General features: G+C 52.7%; 2 protein-coding genes across 7 annotated transcripts in view; one reads left to right on the top strand and one right to left on the bottom strand.

Moving 5' to 3' along the window:
• Nucleotides 1–5,968, top strand: part of LAMB3 (laminin subunit beta 3) — a 141,357-nt gene extending 135,389 nt beyond the window's left edge. For all 6 annotated transcript variants that reach the window (XM_072948481.1, XM_072948482.1, XM_072948483.1 and 3 more), the window contains 5 exons: nt 666–873; nt 1,284–1,425; nt 1,846–2,022; nt 2,722–2,875; nt 5,445–5,968. In XM_072948481.1, the coding sequence (XP_072804582.1) occupies nt 666–873; nt 1,284–1,425; nt 1,846–2,022; nt 2,722–2,875; nt 5,445–5,581 (818 nt within the window). In that variant the 3' untranslated portion in view covers nt 5,582–5,968. The remainder of the gene's footprint in view (nt 1–665; nt 874–1,283; nt 1,426–1,845; nt 2,023–2,721; nt 2,876–5,444) is intronic.
• A 900-nt stretch (nt 5,969–6,868) lies between these two features.
• Nucleotides 6,869–20,997, bottom strand: part of CAMK1G (calcium/calmodulin dependent protein kinase IG) — a 28,233-nt gene continuing 14,104 nt past the window's right edge. Inside the window, exons 4-14 of the mRNA XM_072948243.1 lie at nt 19,927–20,055; nt 16,669–16,743; nt 14,941–15,079; nt 14,119–14,242; nt 12,734–12,809; nt 11,562–11,674; nt 10,730–10,808; nt 9,241–9,328; nt 8,581–9,005; nt 7,882–8,009; nt 6,869–7,738 (exon numbers count right to left, since the gene is read on the bottom strand). Of these exons, the coding sequence (XP_072804344.1) occupies nt 7,919–8,009; nt 8,581–9,005; nt 9,241–9,328; nt 10,730–10,808; nt 11,562–11,674; nt 12,734–12,809; nt 14,119–14,242; nt 14,941–15,079; nt 16,669–16,743; nt 19,927–20,055 (1,339 nt within the window). The 3' untranslated portion in view covers nt 6,869–7,738; nt 7,882–7,918. The remainder of the gene's footprint in view (nt 7,739–7,881; nt 8,010–8,580; nt 9,006–9,240; nt 9,329–10,729; nt 10,809–11,561; nt 11,675–12,733; nt 12,810–14,118; nt 14,243–14,940; nt 15,080–16,668; nt 16,744–19,926; nt 20,056–20,997) is intronic.

Genomic DNA, 20,997 nt, shown 5'->3' with positions numbered 1-20,997 from the left:
GATGTGGCTGTGGAAGAAAGCCAGTCCCTGCCCTCATCTTGCTCACATTCTAGTGAGGAAACAAACAGAAAACCAGATAAGTGAGCTCAGTGTCGGGCACCTGGCGGGGCGATAAACGTCAGGGAGAAAGATAAAGCCAAGAAGGAGGATAAGGCGTGTGGGCAGAGGGTGGAAGTTGTAATTGGATGGTCTGGGCTGGCCTCTCTCAGAAGGCGGCATGTGAGCAAAGACTGCTCATCTTTATCCGCCTTGGCAAAGATGAGCGCTCCGGCCAGAGGAGGGGCAGGTGGAAGGGGTCTTGCTGCCAAGGAAGCAGTTCCAGTTCCTGGCAGGTCTCCCCAGTTTAGGGCTGATTGTGTTTGTGCTCCAGGCATTGCTCAGTCCCAGTTGTCTGGCACCACCTCCTTCTCCCCAGCCTGCCGTTTCCTGCTGCACCACGCAGTTGCCACAGCTGTCCCAACAGTCATCCTCCCACAGCAGCGTCCCCGGAAGTTCTCAGAGAAAGGGCGCCTGAGTGTGCCCAGGAGGCGGCGGCAGCTCCCTGGGCAGCCAGGACAGAGATGCCACAGCGGTGCTCCCCACGGGTGCTGCTCAGCCCCGAGAGGCCTCTTATCTTTGAGGGAGGTGGCTGGGCTCCCCTGATCCAATGAACTGCTGTCTTCCAGACCCTGACACCGACGCAGCCACCATCCAGGAGGTCAGCGAGGCCGTGCTGGCCCTGTGGCTGCCCACGGACTCTGCCACGGTCCTGCAGAAGATGAGTGAGATCCAGGCCATCGCAGCCAGGCTCCCCAACGTGGACCTGGTGCTGTCCCAGACCAAGCAGGACATTGCTCGGGCTCGCAGGCTCCAGGCTGAGGCTGAGCAGGCCAGGTACGGCCCTGGGCTCTGAACTGCTCCCAGGATCAGGCTGGGGTTTTGCACGCCCCCCCCCACCCCCGATTCTGTTGCTGGAAGCAAGGGAAGAACCTCTGCAGGTCAGAGGGGCCGAGGGCTGGGAGACGGGAGGGGTGCTGTCCGTGGTGGGGGATGCTGAAGTGGTACACAGCATCCATGCTAAACGCCGTGTGGCCCCGCCGTCCATATTGGAAACCATGCCCAAAGGGTGCCCCAGACATACCTGCTTGGTGGGGTCCTGGAATGGAAAAGCTCCCGAGTTCAGACTCCTCCTTGGCCTTGGCTGAAAAGGATATTCTCTGGGGCTGAGGGGTGAGTTGGACCACACATCTCTTCATTCACCCTGCACCCATTCTCCCCTCTCCCTCCTGCTCCCCTGGTCCCAGGAGCCGGGCCCACACAGTGGAGGGCCAGGTGGAGGATGTGGTGGGGAACCTGCGGCAGGGCACAGTGGCGCTGCAGGAGGCCCAGGACACCATGCAAGGCACCCGCCGCTCCCTCCGGCTCATCCAGGACAGAGTTGCCGAGGTGAGGCATTAAGGCTTCCTTCCCCCGCGTGTGGGAACAGACAGACTCATGGAAGGCACAGAAGGTGGCATAGAAGGTGTCAGATAGTGACCAGGGTGGAAACTGAGCTGGGGCCCTAAAGAAGGGGGGTCAGAAGCCTTGGGCCTGGCTTCCAGACTTTGGTTTTCTGGTCTCGTGGCCGGGGACAGTAGTCAGGGTGGGCTCTGAGCTGCTGCAGGTGTGGGGGTCAGCTGAGCCGGAGAAGGGGGAGGCCTGGATGCCAGGGGGCAGGTTGGGGATTGAAGGGAAGGGACAGTGTTCTGGTTGGAATGATGTCCTGGTTGGAGAGAATTTCTGTGGCCTGATGAATTGGAGGACAGAAAAATGAAGGCTGCCGTCTGTGAGACCCACCCCAAACCCCAGGTTTCTCTTTCCACCAAGGTTCAGCAGGTGCTGGGGCCAGCAGAAAGACTGGTGACCGGCATGCTGGAGCAGCTGGGTGGCTTCCGGGCACGGATGGAGGAGCTCGGCCGCCAGGCCAGGCAGCAGCAGGCGCAGGCAGCAGAGGCCCGACAGCTGGCAGAGGAGGCCAGTGAGCGGGCGCTGAGTGCCCAGGAGGTACGGAGAAGGCAGCGTCAGCCTGAGGAAGCACAGACCACGGGCTCCAAAGCACTTAGAGTAACAGTTACCCTAAACTATCCAGAAGGGGCTTCAGGATAAACATAAACGTGGCCGGGCATCTGCATCCTCCCCCCAGCTGCCTTTGGTGGAGCTGGCCCAGGGATGTTGGAAACGGCCTGTCCCATTCCTCCCCCTTCACAGATGAGGTGGTGACTTTGTCCAGGACTAAAGCGCATCTAAGAGCAGGTCTCTTGACACTCGATCCAGAGCTTGTCCCCTTTTGTGGCCGCCCGGCCCGGACAGGCGCGCTTGGCTTAGTTCAACCTCAGCCCCATCACAGTCAGATTTAGATCAGCGAGAAAATCAAAGAGCCATTCTCAGTATCCCCAGGGGACCTGCAGTCCCAGTACGATGGCCCAGCTGCCAAGCGTACTGGGTGACAACTGTGTGCGTGGCCCTGGCGCAGGCAGTGAGGTGGGGAATGATGGGGCCTGTGGCTGGAGGGAGGGAAATACAGAAGTTAAGGTACAGTTGGTGGCCCAGGAGTTTTCATAGGCAGAACCAACCCACTGGGAACAGTAGGAGGCACCGCATCTCTGTGCTGATTTGGGGGAGAGCAAGTCCTTTCGCCAAAGGCCTTTAGGACTTTGGATGATGACGATGATGGTGACACGGAGACTCTTTTGCCTTTTTCAGGGATTTGAGAGAGTAAAGCAAAAATATGCCGAGCTGAAGGACCGGTTGGGTCGGAGCCCCGTGCTGGGGGAGCAGGGCAGCCGGATCCTGACCGTCAAGACGGAGGCAGAGGAACTGTTTGGGGAGACCATGGAGATGATGGACAGGATGAAAGGTGAGGGGATGGTCCATGGGCGTGGACTGCGGGGCATCCCCGAAGGCTGCTCCCCACCCAGGGCTTCTGCAGCCCCCTCTTGTTGGAGCTCTAAGTGCTCAGGAAGTGAGGTCAGTCAGGAATCCGAACGCCCAGTATCGTGGGGCTGTGAGGAGAGGAGAGATGTTTGCAAGACTCAGCCTGCCCTCAAGAAGCTTGCCATCCAGATGGGGCCCTTTTTCCTATTGGCTGTCAGCTTCATGGAACTGTATTTAACAGCACCAGGTGGTCTGTGATAAAAGCCCCGGAAAATAGGCGCTCCAGAGGTTCAGAGGATAAATAATGTCAGAGAGAAACGTTCAGTGAAGGTAACGTTCAGAAAAGATAAGATTTGAGGTGGGCCTGGAAGGATGAGTAGGCCTGGGAGAGGCTGTGAGGAGGAGGAGGAGGCCCAGCAGGATGGGGGGGTGGGAGGGAACAGGGCATGTTCGGAGGATGCGGGCAGGACCACAACTGGAGAGGAGGGTTGATGAGACCAGAACAGGCGGGAGAGAGCAGCATGAGGCCAGTGTGGCGGGTCCGTGGGGCTGGCCCTGATGCCAGGATGGGGAGGGTAGACAGCCCTGGGGACAGTAGGAAAGCATCCAAAGATTTTGAATATGGCAAGACTTAATGAAAGGAGATATTGAAAGGGTTCTGAGGTTCCTCAGAAAGGAGAACAGGGATGTCCAAGAACCAGGCTGATGTCTGAGACCCGATGATGGGTCACTGCACTGGTGGGCCCAGCAAATGCCACAACCAGAGTTGCTCTGACTTTTAGAGAAAGCTTTTGACAAAAATCTGCCTGGCTAGCCAGATGGACACCCTGGAGATGGGTGGGCTGGCCAACTGACAGTGAGTAGGTTGGAGGCTATGGCCAGTCCCACCTGAAGAGGGAGGTGAGAGGGGCTGATCTACATGCAGGAGCCCAGGGCTGGGTGAGTGCATGCCCTGGCCTCGTCCATCAGTGTTTTGTACGAAGATAAAGAACGTGCTTATCAGGTCTAAGATGACAGACAGTTAATACACTAGGTAACAGAACCGTCATTCTAAGGCATTCCCAGAGGTCTAAGAGGATGGGCTGAAACTAACAGGATAAACTAAGGAGAAAAACCCTCTCTCGCTCTGCCCTTGCTTGGACCTAAACTCACAAGCGTAGCTCAGGTGAGGCCTGGCTGCTCGGTGGCTAATGCAGCTGAAAACACTTTATATAACTGGTAAAGTGATGAACACATGCAGGTTGTTGCTCACCTGAAAAAGACCCTAGAGTTTTGAGGAACTGTAAGCTTGATGTAAGTCAGAAGTGCCTTGCTCCTGCCAAAAGAGCCAATAACTACAAAGCAGCGTTAAAAATGGCATTAAAAATATTTTGTAACTGGTGAGTCCTTCACCGACCAGTCAGAAAAAGCTCAGGTTTTGCCTTGCGGCAAACATTTACTTGCTTGTGAGAATTTCCTTTTCATTGTAGGGTGTGGGGAAGATCGCGGGTAGGGAGACTCTGGGGACGAGGACCAGGGAACAGAGCAGCAGCTGTAGAAATGTGTCGTACTGACCCACAGATCTTTCTGGGTGCCCGCTGGTGATAGGCTGGTAATAACCCTGTTCCACTCTGCTGATAACATCTCAGAAGGGATGCTGACGAACCTGCATACATCGGAGGGAGGCTGACCGGGGCTGGGAGGCAGGGAAGGCCTGATGATTGTGTAAGATGAAGAGCGCATGAAGGAGCTAGGGAGGTTTCATCTGCGGAGGGCGAGGCCTCAGACACGTGAAGGACGGACTACCAGGTGGGAGACAGAGCAAGCAGATTCCTACACCCCTCCAGACCGACCTGGGAAAATCGGGTGGAAGCCAGATGTGGGCAGATTCTGCCTTTATGAGAAGACTTTTAACAACCCCAACTGCCTGAAGTTGGAGCCTCCCTGCCCTATTCCTGGAAAATTCAGGCTGAAACTGGGTACCGACTCTCATGAATGTGGTGGTGGGGTGGTGGGGGGGTCTTGCCTCGGATGACAGTAGGGACGGGCTGGACCAGACCACGTCCTTCACATCCTCCGCACATAATCTGGTGGTGGTCTACCCAACAGACCAGAGCAGGAGGACTAGGTCTCTCTGGAGTGACATTCTGGGGAGACAAGCTGGGGAGGAGTTCTGGTGCCTACCCACTTAAGGATCGTTGGCGGGATGACAGCTGGCTGGGTCTAAGAGCAGCAGGTTTCTAGTCTTAGGGCCAGTGGCCTCCCTCATCAGCCTGGGACAACTCTGTCTAGAGCAGAGAAGTGCAGGGGCAGGGGGATGCTTGGGGTGGCAGCTTCCTGGGTTTGGCCTCTATGGTGTGTCTCTAAGAGTGGGAGAGGGGCTAGAGAGGCCTGAGCCTGGAGAAAGCTGCCTTGGGGCCAGACTCCCCTCCGTGGAAGTGGACGTGGAGGTGACGTCTCCTGCAGGTGCTGCCTCCAGGTGGGTGCGAGGGGAAGGAAGGGCTGGGAGTCTCTGGGAGTCTCACCAGCTCCTCCTCCTGCCCCCCGCCCCCGGTGTTCCGTCTGTCCCCTAGACATGGAGGTGGAGCTGCTCCGGGGGAGCCAGGCCATCGTGCTTCGCTCGGCCGACCTGTCGGGGCTGGAGAAGCACGTGGAGCGGATCCGCAACCACATCAACGAGCGCGTGCTCTACTACGCCACCTGCAAGTGACCGCTGGCATCCAGCCCGTGGCCCCGCTCCTCTGCCCTCTTCGCCTCTGGGGGTCACACTGGGTTGGGAGACTTTCCGGCTCCAGGAGGCCGTCATGCAGCACAATGCCCAGCCTGGCCCGCCTTGTGGTGCCGCTGTTCGGATTACTGGGCTGCAGCTGAGCCTGATCTGGTGGGACAACTACATCTGAGGGACAGAGATGGTGGCGGCGGGCCACGTCATTGCGACCGGGAGCGCCAGGTGGAGGGAGCTTGGCTGGGCAGGGTTCTCACCCTTCATTCTCCACTGGGGCTGAATCTTGGACCAACACAAAAATGTAAATAAAAATGATACTCAAGTGAAAAGCTGAATAAAGATTCTGGAAAGGAGCCCGAAGGTTCACAGAGGGAAAACAGTCTGTCTCCCCATGAAGTCAACCCTTATCACTTGCTTCTGTCTCCTGTCTGGGGCTCCTGGGTGCTCCCCTGAGCAAGCCCGAGGCCTGCTGGCGTGTGAAGTGCCGGCTGTCCCCCCACTGCTTCGTCTAGCTGGCTCGTCACCCAAACTTAGGGAGACGGGGCCCCTTTGCCCCAGGGTCGGGTGGAGTCCACCCCGGAGAGACCCAAGGAGCTGTTATCATCTTTGAACGACTGTCCAGTCTCTCATTTACAGATGACGAAATAGAAATTCAGAAAATCCAGAAAAGGGAGGTAAGATGTTTAAAGTCACACACAAAGACTGGACCCTGTGTCTCTTGCGATCACAAAAAGACGCTGTAAACAGACGTGTGTGTGTGTGTGTGTTTGTGTGTGTGTCAGCAGGTATGGAAACGGCTTGGACGTCTGTGTGCTAACCGCGGCCCGGGCTTTGTGCCAGGCATTTTATCTATATTAACTTCTTGGTCATTATTCATCACAGTCGTTATTTATCGAGCCCTGTGCTAGATCCGTCACCTGCGTTATCTCATAATGTAGGTGGCACTGATGTTCCCATTTGACAAGTGAGGAAACCAAGGCACAAAAGGCTGAGTAGCTCCCCGCCAGGCCACGGATGTGGCAGGCAGGGCAGAGCAGGACCTCAAATCCACATCCGTCTGGTACAGGCATTAGGAGGATGGATGCTGGGGCGGACTGCCTGGGCTCCAACGTCACTTGGGTCACTAGGTGCCCGGGCCACTGTGAGCGCCTAGCAGCACCTGCCATCGCCAGGTCCTCCCCGACCTCAAGCTTTCTGGGCGTTTTCCACTCCACACAGGCTCAGAAGTCCCTGAGCTGCTTCTGACTTAGAGAAGAACCAAATGAAGCCTCATAGAGAAAAATATGTCCATTTTATTCAGCACAACACTGAGCATGAAGGTGGAGGGAGCAGGGGGTTGGGCAAGAAAACTGGGGAAGGACAAGAACCTTGTGCCTGATTTTCAGGGAGAACAGGGAGCAGAAGCAGGATTAGAATTACTGGCTGAAATGAACAGTCGGCTTCCCATTGTCCCTTCACTGAGTGTGTGCGTGGAGGGCATCTGGCCAGGATAACCATTCCTTACGGGACCTTGTCGTGGGTTTCCTTTCTTTTCATCTTGGAGGAGCTGGTACTGCTCTTGGACGAGGGTAGGGAGGGAGGCGGGTCAGCAGTGTGTGGGAGGAGGCTGGCCGGGTTGGGAGCTCACCCTGGAGTTGGGATTTGAACTTGGAGAGCTCACAGGCAGACCACGAAGCTGCCTCGCCTTCATGCAGGTGGGCAGGTCATTCTGGCCATGGGATCAGAGGCCGGAGAGTCAGGAGGGAGGTGCGCTGAGCGGGGAGTCTGGGTAGATAGATGCTCTGTATGGCTTTGCTTGGAGAAGGTGACACAGCCTGGCCAGCCCATTAAGCTTTTCACGACAAATGACACAGATCTGGGCAAGAGCTACCTACATACACTGCACAGAGCCACAGCACGTAGGGGAGGGGGCACAGAGCAGGCAGGCCAGGGGACCTGGAAGCTGGGATGCCGCTCCTCCCGCCCACAGCTTCAGCGAGGCCGCCACGCCGCTGCGGGGGGCTCACTCTTGGGCCGTCAGTGAGGCTCTGCCCCAGGTGGCAGCCGCCTGCTGCTCCTGATCAGCCCCTGCTTGGCTTGCTCCCCCTTCCTCCCGCTGCAGGGTAGACTCCAGGTTTGGAAGGGCAGAGTTGAGCATCTCTCCTGCAGAGGAAAGGGGTTCAGGGTGGGGGTGGGGCCGCAGCCTCTGGGACCCCCAGGACCCCATCCTTGAGACTCTGGGACGGGTCTTTCCTACTGAAACGGACGCTCCTCACCCCCGGCCCTCCTGCCTCCAGTCCGCTCACCTGAAAATTGCGGTGACACAGGCATTGGCGCCGGGGATCACATAATGAGACAGACTCCAGTCTGCCCCACCCGGCAGTGGGAGCTGCCTCCTGCTTTCACTGGCACCATGACCTCCGATTTGAAGTTCCTGGAAAGGAAACGAGCAGCAGGCTCTGGAGCATTTGAGGGAGGAAGAGCCAGGGCAGTTTCCTGTGCCTGCATCCGCTCAGCCCCGCCCCCTCCTTTATGAGCTTCAGAAAGTGGAGCCCTAACAGCGAGAATGGACGAGACATCCAAGCCCCCCGCTCCCCCTACAAACACAGAAGCCCTGGAAACTCGAGGAGTCTACGCCCACCATTCACATATAACGTTTTCTGCAGGTGTTTATAATCCCTGTTGCTTCACCAAAACTTTACAGGACCTCTGTGAGGCAGGCTGAGCAGGTGCGTATAATCTCATCAACCCATTTTACAGATGAGCAAATGGAAAACAGAGATATAGACTGAAAAGACAGTGGCCACACAGCTGGTGAGGGGTGGGGACAGGACTGGAAGCATTTCCCTTTACCCTCTACCCCCAACCAGAGCCCTTACACCCTACAGAGCTGCCTCTGAGGGGGAGAAGCCCTTTGGTTAATTTCTTTCAGCTCCATTGCCTGAGTTCTTGCAGACCCAGGCTGAGCAGAGCCAGGCCTCGGGCTTTGGCTGAAAAATACATACTGTTTTTTGTTGGCCTTTTTGAGGAGTGTGGGCTCGGAGCAGTAGGAGGACTTCCCTTTGGTCCCGATGCTCAGGCAGCTGGAACAGCAGCCACAGGGCCCGATGGCCAGGGGCCCCTGCTGCATAGGCACCAGGCTGCTGCTGATGCGGAGCGAGCCATTGACCAGGCAGTTGAGGGACCTGCCTCCTGGGGCAGTGGGCCGGGGGCCGTGCTGGCAGGGCAGGCGGGGCAGGGCGGGGAGCGCCACACTCTGGTCCAGGGCAGGTGCCGAGGTGATGGTGATCTCCGGGGAGCTGGGCCTCAAGGCTTCGGAGGCTGGCATGCTAGGCGGCCTGTTCCCCACCTCCGGGCGGACCCCCGGGCTGTGCTGGTTCATGTGCAGCTTCCTCATGTGGTGCACCACGGCCGCCGCATTGAAGGCTTGCTAAGGAGACACGAACCAGCCTCTGCCTGTGCATCCTCGGAGGGCCCAGCGCATCCTCTGGCTTGCCCTCTGCCCTGTGGCCTCTTGAAACCCATGTGCCCTTTTCTCAGTTCAAAGAGGGTCCTGAGAGCTTCAGTGTCTGCCAGGAAGCTCCAAGGAAGGCCCCTATCCCACCTGCCCCAGCCCAGCCTCCAGGGCCCAGACAGCCTGCCGCCTCCCAGAGAGGACCACCTACCCTCCACTTGCTCTTGGCGAAGTTCTTCTGGATCTGGAGGCTGACTGATGGGTAGATGTCCCGGTGGAGGGCTGTGTTTCCGTTAATCCTGTGGGCACAGAGGGGACACCAGGCTGGTGGTGACTCCAGGGAGTCGGCCAGGCGTTGGGCATGGGGCTGTGGATATGGGTCCAGGTTGAGCTGAGTGGAGCCCCCCAGGGGAGGGCAGCCCTTAGCAGGGAAGGGCTGGGACCAGGACTCCTCTTTCCCTGGGGCAGGTCACTGGGGGCCTATGCTTCAGCAAAACCAAAACCTTGCTTTAGAGCAGAATCAGCAGCCTATGGCCTGTACTCACTGCCTGTTTTCACCCTGGGACACAGACATACCCACCCCTTCAGTTGTGGGCTCTGTGGCTTCCCTGCTGCGCCAGCCGCTTGAGCAGTTGCCCTAGAGAACATATGACCAGCAAAGCCTCAAATATCTCCTACTGACCCCCATGCCAGAGGGCATTTGGGTGATCACCATCCTTTGGCTCAAAACTTTGCTTGGAACCCCCACCTCCTCCTGAAAACCCTTGTCGGTGAGGCCACCCAACACAAGCTGCCCTCTTCCTGTCCCCTTAGCCTCTTACCCACCTACCTCTAAGTGTCCCTCAGACACCTGCCATGAACATAGTACTTCCCAGGTACTGAGGGACCCAGAGAAGTAACAGGCATGGCCCTGATCACGAGGGCCTAACAGTATAGGTCTGGAACCTTGTTTCATGCCATGAACTAGAGTAATTCACGGTGAGCGGTGCAATTGACATGGAGGGATGGGGAGGTCTGCCTGGACTGCAAGGGCCAGGGCTTCTGAGAAAGGCAGAACCTGCTCAGGATCCACATCCAAGGTAGGGGGCAGGCCATTCTAGGTGGTGACAATGGCTGGAGCCAAGGTGTGATGTGGAAAGAGCTTGGCATAGGAGGCGGGGGAGGGCCGGGAGAGAACTGTAGCCCTTAGGCCTTCTGGGACAGAGAAGGTGTGCTGGGAACCCTGAGCGATGGCATTGGAGTAACAGATCAGGCCAGATTAGGGAAACCCTAGGCCTGCTGTGGTGGGAACTGGGGAACTTGTAAATTCTTGAGCAGGGGTGTAGCCTGAGGAAAAGGAAGTGTTTCAAGACTTTATGTACCTGCTTTACCAATTGGTTGCTTTGTGCTTGTTCTCAAAGCACCTTGCATGGAAGAGGCTTTGACCCTAGAGTAAAATAATGCCCCTAAGGACAGAACAAAGCTGCCTGTCTCGCTGCATCTGCCTCCTCAACTGATGACCAAGCTGCCGCCATTGGGCCAGAACCCACGTAATTCAATGCTGTTTGCATCTCTAACTGGACCTGGTGAGCAGGTCTGTGCTCCCTGGATGCCTCGACAGGAAACAGCTCAGATGCCGGGGAAACACATTGTGAACAAGTCAGCGTGGTACCTGGGGAGCCACAGGCTGGGGTCTAGGGCCCGCCCAGTTCCGCACTCACCAGGGGTGCCTCAAGGCCTTCTCACAGGTGTACCGCTCATTCGGGTCCTTCTCCAGCAAGTGACAAATAAAATCCTTGGCTAAGGGGGACAAAGCAAAGACATAGCAGCTAAGGACCAGGTTTCATGACATGGAAATTCACTTCCAGGCTCGTGGGTGGCAGCAAAAGCATCTTTAGCTAATCTTCCAAAGACGCAATTTTAAGAGTCTTGAAAGAGAAAAAAAAAATCCAAACCACGTAACAGCAACCCACCACAAAGCACCAGAGAGGCTCTGGGCAGCCTCACCCACACAGCATCACAGATAAGCTCTTGTCACGAGGCGCCGACGTGCCTGAGGCCCGTCGGGTGCCCGTTTGCACCTTCAGGGCCAGCACCTCCATGGGTGAGCGCTGGCTTCTCCCAGCTCTGATCTCCACGTAATGGACCCGACAGCATGTAATGAATGCTGGCCTTCCCACACACAGACGTCGCACGCTCTTGGTCTTGGGATGAAAGAGGCAAAACTCGGCCTTGGGTCGCCACTCCTGCCTGGAACACGCCCCTGTGGCTGGCTCTGCCCTCCCGGCCCCTCATCTGAGCTACCTCCCTCGCTTTTACCGGGCACAGTGTGGTTTTGTCTCCGGGAAAACAAAAGCACGAACCTTAGATACAAACCATTTACTTGGCCTTTGAACCAGATGAAGATTTCTCCAACTTTCCCTGGCAGACCTGTTCGCTAAGGTTCCCCGGGGACTTTCAAGAGCCAGGGCTGTCATCCTTTGTTGAGCTCTTTTCCCTCGGCAGCCTCTGCCTGGAGCCTGTTATTTTGTCCTTCACGTGCACCGGTCTTACCTGACTCAGAAATGTCATCCCAGAATGGAGACTCAAACTCGTAGTAGCCTTCCTTGATCTTCTCAAAAAGCTTAGACTCAGTTTCTTCGTAGAAAGGGGGATACCCACACAGCCTGCAGTGGGACAGGAAGCAGGTATGCCGCTGAAGGAGCCCACCTTCCCTGGGCCAGCCTCTCCCCTCTGTCCAGCCTCACGCTATGTCCACGGCCAGGCAACAAGGGGCCCCGAGCAGCAGCGTGACCGGGACACGGATCTGCTTCTGATTCAGGAAAGATGCAGTTTCCATCAAGTGTTTCTGCAGAAGCCTGCTTCGACCAGGCAGCCCTGAAAGGCCGCTTTGCACATGATCTCCCCTAAGCCCTCGCTGCTTCTCCATGTACCTCCCCTGACTCCTGGATGATGCATAAAACATCTTTAAGAAGGACGGTAGAACGTCCACTTGAATGTAAGTTTCCTGAGGAATTTTTTAGGCTCTTTTGTTTATCATTTTTTTAGTACCTAAACCACTGACTGGCACAGAGTGGACAGTGAATATTTGTTGAGTAGATGAAGACAATAGTTATAAAACACAAGTTGAAGAAATAGGGAAACGAACTAAGGAGTCAATGAAGAATCCCAAGTTATTTTCCTAAGAGTGAAGTTTGCTCTAGGTGGGAAGGGCTGCTGGGGAAGGGGTGGTGAGCAGGTTTGGAAGGAAGACCCTGGGAACATGCGGAGAGGAGCAGAGACCAGGTTCATCCAGACCATCATTCTGCCTCGGGCTGACATTGCCAGGAGAGAAATCTGAGACGTGAACATCCTGCCCGCTTGGCTTCCAAGCTTGGCTTGGCCTCTGCCTGTTGCACTGCTCACTCCACAGAGTGGGACTCAATACATTTATATCCAGCACATGGGGGTGGGGTTGCAGGAAGAAACAGTGTCGTGCAGCTGAGCAGTGGGTTCACACTGAGCTCTGTTTTTATAACCTGGTGGAGATCAAGATAAGAACATTTGGTGCTGTGTGTATGAGTAAGTGTGTGTGTGTGTGTGTGTGTGTGTGTGCGTGCGCACGTGTACTGGCACATGCTTTGGAGGTGGATGCTGCTTGAGGAGCTGAGACAGAGAAGGGAGAAGGAAGGGTGAGCAGGCTCTGAGATTGCTCAGGAACTGAGCCAGTGCCAGCTTCTACTCACAATATGTAAGTGATGACGCCGATGGACCAGCAATCCACAGCCTTGCTGTAGGGCTTCTGGGCCAACACTTCCGGAGCTGCAGCAAACCAAAGGCAGAGTCAGGGCTGGGGGCAAGAGGAGAGGGCTGAGGGTGAGGGCCAAAGGTTAGGATGAGGCTGAAACTCCTGCAGGGAAGGGACTGGGTTTCTCCCAGCAGACTAGATCTTCCTCCATCAGACTGGAAGTTCCCCCATGAGAGGGCCTAGGACTCCTTCATCAGACGGGGTTCTCCAGGGCTATGTTTCCCCCATTAGACTGAGTACTCTCTGGAGGCAGGGCCTGTGTCTCCCCTTTCAGATGGGGGCCCCCCAGGGCAGGGACCGTGTGTCTCCTTTCAGCCGGGAATCTCTCTCCCACTGGACTGGGATGTCCTTGAAGGCAGACGTTTCATTAATTGAGGCACTTGCAGAGGGCAGGCAGTAGCTGCCCCATCAGCTCTGTTACCTTCTGAGGGCAGAACTTAGTCTGGCCCTTCGGATCAAGAGCTCTGTGAGGGAACGAGCTGCCTCTTCCTCTGACGGGTTGCTCTGGGGCAGTAGAGAGCTGCCTTCTCTATGTATCCCAGATACCAGGGGTTTGTATCCAGCGGGATTCAGTGCCTGCTGGTAAGTGACCAACTTCTCCTTTGGGGAGAGAGGAGAGTCCCTCCGCTGGGTCAGGGTTCTGCCTCCCACTCCCAGCCCTCACCCGGTGATGAGTGGCTACGAGGGAAGGGGCAGCAGTGGATGCTCTGAGTTTTGACTTTCTCCATCCTTGGATCCCAGGAATTCTCCCTCCTGGTACCCTGCCCACTCTCACCTTTTTGGGGGCTCTGGAAGCCTACAGGGCTGTTAGGTAGGAGGCTCCACCTCTGCCAGTTTCCTAGGGCATTTCCTTGGTATATATTTGGGGCCTATGGCTGAGTTCTTCAGATCCAGGCTCAACACTATGCCTCCAGGATATCAACAATTAGGGGGTGGGGGGCTAAAATCTCCTCTGGACTGGGAGAAAGGAGAAGGGGCTAGTGCGCAACCGCTCAGCAATCTACTGATCTCTGGACTTGTGATCTTGTTTCTGCCCCTGGTCTGGCTGGAAAGACAAAGGCTGGAGGTCTATCTGCAAGAGTGAGAGCCAGAGTACAGATGGGGTAAGGGGACTCAGGAGAAGAATGTGTTTAAAGATGCAGGACTTGGGAGCAGTAGGGGTTGTTCCAGATGCATTGGCTGGCCCTGAACCTCATGAGTGACTGTTCTACCAGGATCATCCCTGAAATGGAACCTGGTCTCCTCACAATAATTCTCTGTGAGTAACATCCATGTGGTGGAATGTAGCCAACTGGTGAACCTCCCTTCCAGTCCCATACTCACCCACATAGCCTGGGGTCCCACAGGCAGTGGACATGACACCACTCTGTTCCATCTTGGAGAGACCAAAGTCTGTGATCATAATCTTAGAATTCTCTTCAGGGGTGAGGTACAGCAGGTTTTCAGGCTATGGGAGAAAAGAAATATCAAGTAATGTTGGATATAATCACCTAAAAATGCATCTCTTTCCTTCCCCCAGTATATGATTTCTTAGGAAGCTGCGTCCTGCGCTCCTAATTTCAAGGTCAGACTCATGTCCCTCCATTCTTCCCTCCTTCGTCCAGAGGACCTTCACCCTCTGTAATCCAGCACCTTGTATTTTGCTTTTGGCCCTGCCTTTACTTAGCTTGATAGTTAATGTACTAACTTACTTATAGTTATATAGTTAGCTTAGTTATAGTTAATGTACTAACCCTTCCCTCTTCTCGTCCCCAAGTACCCTAAGGTTATTTTGTTTCCTGAAGGAAACAACCCTTAGTTTATCTTCTCTAATCTCTCTAAAGTCTGGTACCTGCCTGGTGCAACACTGCCTCTCTGTAATAACTTACTAAATTTGTCCATTACTGTGGCTGGGTTCGAGAAACATGTGGATGATCTTGGTATCCTAATAGGGTGAGACCTAGTGAAAAGTTCAGGAGAAGGCTGAGGTGCAAATTAATACAGATGGTTCAGTAACTCAAAATTTGTTTTAGAATCTGAAGGTGAAAGGGGCCTTAGGGATCAGTAAGTCCAACCCTCTCATTTTACAGAGCTTAGACTGCCCATCACCCATGCAGCTTCCTCCAAGGTCACTGCCATTTCCCATTGAGGACCCCGCCTTGGCACCTTTAAGTCTCTGTGGACGATGCCATTCTCGTGGAGGTATTTCACTGCCGACAAGACCTGCCGGATCACCAGGCTGGCATCCTTCTCTGTGTAGACACCCCGTTCCAGAATCCGGTCAAAGAGCTCCCCACCAGAAACACTGTGGGCACAGGGACAAGTGCAGGAATTCAGTTCTTATTTCAGGCCGAAGGGACATGAATGTGTTTATTCTGGAGCCATGGGGCACAGCTGTGGCTAAACAGGCAGGTGCCCGCAGGCTGTGATTTGAGGGGTGCAGAGAGGACTAACCCAATCTCAGAATGCAGCCTTTCGGTACCTGGAATATCACTAGGGAGTTATTTCTTTGGGCCAACCATTGACCTCTCCCTGGTAACTTCCTTTAAAATGCATAATGCCTCTGATTAGGGTTTTGCAAGAAGCCAATAATCCTTTCCTGGGGACATGTTTCTTAGCTGTCTTCTTTCCTGGCCTGGGACACAGGAAACCATGATGAAAGGGAGAGGTGAAGCTGAAATCAGACGAAGTAGGAAAGAGAAAGTGTGCAAATGAGGCTAACTGTGCTCATGTCAGGATTTCTTTCCTCATTTTGGAAAGCTGAGCTGCCTAAAGCTGGCATTACGAGGTGGAGTCATAGTAGTGTTGTCAGAGTAGTGTTCTGAGGCTTAAATGGTATGGTATCTGAGGATTCAGAGGAGCTTTAAGATCAAGTCCAACATCCATCTCTCGAACGTCATCTACACTATTTTTGCCAAGTTTTCTAGTCAGTACCGGAAAATACCAGTGGCAGAGAACTCCCTCCCTCCCAAGACAGACTGTTTCATCTTTTGTCACTTTCTTAATGTTTCTATATATCATGAAGGAACTCAACTTCCTGTAGTAACTGCAGGTGGCATTGGTTGTGGAAATGCACACATGACAGCACCATGCAGCAATAAGGGAGTAGAATTTCTCCAATCAAAATGCACACATCCTGCTCCTTTTGTTTCTGTCTTGAAGCTCTGGGCTCTGCTGTGGGAGCTGGAGGCCCATGAGAGAGATACTCTTTGTACACAAGTCTGAATTCCTGACTCAGAGAGGCCTGGGAGTCTTTACAGAACTTCAGTGACATCTAAACCTGCACGCCTTTCTCCCTCCCCTTAGCCATCTGGGTGACTGTGTGCTAATCCTGTTGCATTGGCCTCATTAAGGTGCCACAGGGTCCTTGCTCACTTGTTAGTGCTGCTCTGGGCCCCTCCAAGCTTATTTCCTTGGCTGCTTGCTACCACTATTCACTGGGCCTCCGGTGAGCCCAGGAGTTAATAGCCTGCATTAGCTCATTACAATTTCTGTGAAATTAACCCATCGGTCAAAGACATTGCATCCAGCTACGCTGAGCTTGCAGATGGATGCGCGCGTGTGTGTGAGTGACTATACATGTATTTTATACACAGTAGCATCTCTGAGCCCAAGGCTGAGCCCTCAAGAGCACTGACCAGCCCTACAGCAGCCACTCTCAGGCAGAACTCTGATGACAGTGACATGGAGCCCTTTCTAATGAGGCACCGTTTCTGCCCTACACTTGGACGCACACATACACACAATTGCAGCCTGTTGTTAATTGAACCAGAAAGAGCTCTTAGCATTTCAGAGCCTCCTGAGTTAAATCGTGCTTTGTCTTTTCAGCACCTTCCTTCCCTCACCACCGACCCAGGGGCCCTGGGGAGAGGAAGCGGGTCACCTGTCACTTACAGCTGCATGACCAGGTAGTAGTGAGTGCTGCTCTCATAGATGTCCTCCAGGGTCACGATGTTTTCATGCTTGATCCTGAGGGAAAGCAAGGGTCGTGGTGAGAGGTAGACGGTTCAGGCTGTCCAGATAAAGAAGGCAGATCCAGCCCTGCTGGACTTTTATTTATATTAGAGACTTTTGATGACAATGTTTAGGAAGATCGGGTCCTTGTGAAGCCTTCCTAATAAGTAGGCAGTCAGGGGAGAGATTCCCCAAATGGTGTTTAATCCATATTTTGAAATGGATAATTCATCCTCTTGCCTTCAGGGAACACACATCTCACTGTTACTCCAGGAATCTCTTTAAACTTTACCAAAAGAGAATGTTAAAAGAACTGAGATTTAAAAGAACTTATATGTGGAACCTGAAAAAAAAGACAAATGAGCTTACTTACAAAACAGAAACAGACTCACAGACATAGAAATCAAACTTACAGTTACCGGAGGAGGGGGGAAGGGGATGGGAAGGGATAAATTGGGAGTCGAGATTTACAGACACTAACTACTATATATAAAATAGATAAACAACAAATTTCTTCTGTGTAGCCCAGGGAACGATATTCAGTACCTTGTAGTAACCTATAATGAAAAAGAACATGAAAACGAATATATGTATGTGTAGGTATGACTGAACTATTATGCTGTGCACCAGAAATTGACATGACATTGTAAATTGACTATACTTCAATTAAAAAAAAAAGAGCTGAGGGAGTCTAAGGGAGCATCTATCCCCAGGTTATCCCACAAAATGGGTGGAGGCCAGATCTTCAGAAAAATGGCATGAAGGAAGTGTACCACAACAGGAGGCGCTGGGTTAGCTAAGCCTCCTCTTGGGTAACCATGGAGGAAGTGTTGCAAAAGTATTGTTCCAGGATATTGTGAGAAGTAAGACAGAAGCTTGTTGTGAGGGTCACTTCTGTGGGATGCCTGAGATCAGTGACTCTTGCGCAGGGGCTATTTTTTCTCTCAGGGGACATTTGACAGTATCTAGAGACACTTCTGATGGTCACAACCAGGGAGGGGAGACATGCTACTGGCATTTAGTGGGTAGAGGCAGAAATGTTGCTAAAGATCCTACAATGCTCAGGAGAGCCCTCAACACAACAAAGAATTCTCTGGTCTAAAATGTAGGGGGATGGAGGAAGGTATAGCTCAGTGGTAGAGTGCATGCTTAGCATGCAGAAGGTCCTGGGTTCAATCCCCAGTAACTCCATTTAAAAAAATGAAAAAAAAAAGTCAATAGCACTGAGGCCAACAGAATAATCATATGAGCTGAGGAGCTTGGCTTTCCGGACAGCAACCCTGTGCATGCCCGAGCAGGAGGAAGCTTCTTGGAAGTTTCACTCATGGGCGTGCAGCACAGGGGTTCACCACTTGGACTCGGAGTCAGCTGGGCCTGAGTTCAGATGGGACTCAGGCACTTACTAATTGGGTAACCCGGGCTGGCTTCCTCAAGTCTCCTGAGCCTCACTTAGAGTCTGTAAATCTCTCTCACAGAATGTTACCAGGATTAAAGGAGATAATGCACGTAAAATGCTTAGTACAGTGTCCGGGGAAAGTAAACACAATCAACAGTAGCTAGCATCTTTAAGATATTTTAAAAAATACAGACCCCAAGCAGTGATTATCTGATGGATTCAACTACACCGATAAGCTGTAATGCTAACAGGAATTTTTCTGTGATTTAATCACCAAACAAGTATTTATTGAGTGTCTATGCTGTTAGGGATCGGTGATGCAATGCAGCGATAAAGAAAGACCAACCTAGTCCTGGCTCTCAGTGAGTTTACAGTCTCTCTCCACCCTAATCTCCCTGGAGCCCAGACCTACATCCTCAACATCCTACCAGACGCCTCTAGGTAGAGATAGATGGATATGTATATTGAATATGTTACAACCAATCTCTATTTCCTCTAAGCCTACACATCCTTTCTGTACACCATCACAAGCAATGATATTACTGTTTACAGAACTGCTCAACCTCAGGGTCTTTTTTATGCTTTTCTCTTTTACACTCTTACCAGCCAACCCCAAACCCAATCACTTCTTTTTCTGAAATAACTCTTGAATCCAGCCTAGCTGCCACCACATGATCTTGCCACTACCTTCGCTCGCCTCCTTATCCTTGCCTCGATTATTGAGAAAGTCTTGTAATTGGTCTACTGTCTTCCAGGCTCACATCCTCCAATCCATCCTTCACCATGTTTGAGACTGTTGGCTCTAAAGTATAAGTCTGATCGTGGGAATTTTTACTTAAAATTCTTTGATGAGTTTGCTCTGCCCACAGAATGAAGTTAACATTGTCTATCATGGCATCCAAGACCCTTTATTATCAGGTCCCACTTGGCCATTTTAGTTTCATCTCCTGTCCCTTGATGGCACTCACTCTAAGTTCAGGGGCTTCCAATGGTCACTCTTCCCTAACATTGCTTGCCCTTCCATGATTCTATAAAAGTTTATGCTACACTCAGCCTGACTCCGACCTCTACAAAATTCTACTCATCCATCAAGGTCTCTCTTCTTTGAAAATGTACTTAAAATCCACACTTGTGAAAAAACATACAGGCAGCACAAATCTCTGTCTCCTCCAAGTTCTGCCTTTTGCCAGCGTGGCTCACCTCCAATGGGACTGATGTCTGTTATGGGCACCACCGTCTCTGTTCACAAAAAAGTAAGCTCCTGAGGGTAAAGAATTTTGTCAGCTTCATTGTTGTGGTCCTGATGCCAGTATTAGGCATCACCAGAGGGGTTCCATAAGGATTCGTTGTATGAGTCCCTGCTATAAACACCTGATGGTTTATTAGCATAACTTCCATCAGGACAGCTGGGGTGCTGAAACTACACTTGCTTTGGAACAATTTAAGGCTAAATTTCCAAATCTTGTTCTGCATCTTTCATTATTGATTCTTTCCTTAGCTGATTTTCGTTCCTTTCAGCTAGTTACCCTGTGGTCTATGTGCACAACCAGCTCTGCTACCATTTGTTCACTACTCAAATTGCTGCCAAAAGGAAAAAAAAAAAAAAAGAAAAGAAAAGAAATCAGCCAAGACAGCTACTATCTGGCTAAACATAGCTGATGGATCCAACTGACCTATCAGCTCAAACAAAGGGAGTAATACCTTTTGGGGTGGAAATCCTGCCCCAGTCCCTCTTGAAGGTAATTGAGAAGGAAATATTGTCATCCCACAGTTGTCCTCGACCCGCCCTAGGACCCACTCACTTTTTCAACACAGCGATCTCATTCTCCAGGCTGCTGTCCCGGAAGGCAGGTGACTTTTTGATGCACTTCAGGGCAAAGAGCTTTCCAGTTACCCTTTGCTTCACCAGGAAAACTTCTGAGAAAGCTCCTCTGAGTAGAAGACACCAAGAGATAAAAGTTAGTACTGGCTGGCTAGAGACCAGTGCTGGAGGCAAGAGCAAAGGGGACAGGAGGGAAGGTGTGGCTGGTAATCGGTTTCATTGTCATTATGGGCATCTGATGAGCTTCATCCATGCGAGACCCTATCAGGCAAACCATCGTGTCTTTCATGCATCACGTGGGAGAGACAAGATCCTACCACAGACTCAGGGACTGGGAAGCCCGTTTCCGAATTCCATGATTTGGGAACGATTCCCAGAAACTCTGCTTCTACTCCAGAGATGTCTCCACTTGGCAAACCCATGAAAGAGAGGCTACTGCAGAGTTGATTTACTTTGCTTCTCCCAACGTGGTGCAGCGTGGCACACTGCGTGGCAGCTGGAAGTAGCCCTGGAGAACAGGGCTCCGGCAGTGAGAGAGAGGGGACTTCTGTATCAGCTCTAGATGGTGATAACTGCCCTGAACCAACGCTCAGAGGCAAGGGGGCTGAACACCCTCTCACCCAGTAGGATCTGTGAGGACAAAAGACAGAACCCAGCAGCTCTGGGCGGGCTGTCTGAAGACGGAGAGAATGGAACCCAATGGGAATACAGGGTAGGATTCCAAACTGTAGGATTCTTGGTTTGAAGGGGATCCTCTGGAGACCAGATCATCAGAACGGCAGTTAGATAGTGGAGGATGCTGGAGCCTGACTGCCCACGTTATAACCTCAGCTTTTTAGGTAACAAGACACTTGGCTTCTATATACCCAGTTTCTTTATCTGAAAAGTGGGAGTATCAGTAGTTTCTGATCCATACAGTTGTTCAGGAGAGGACATGAGTTAATTTATATACAAAGTGCATAAAAGCGTTTTTGACATCTAGTAAACTGTACATGCTAGATCTGATCAATGTTATTATTACTATCATTATATGAATACCCTTAGGGAGAAC

The sequence above is a fragment of the Vicugna pacos genome, chromosome 23, assembly GCF_048564905.1.
Source record: "Vicugna pacos chromosome 23, VicPac4, whole genome shotgun sequence".
NCBI lineage: Eukaryota > Metazoa > Chordata > Mammalia > Artiodactyla > Camelidae > Vicugna > Vicugna pacos.
Note: the sequence above shows the minus strand (reverse complement) of the source record. Positions and strands in the feature narration are given on the sequence as shown.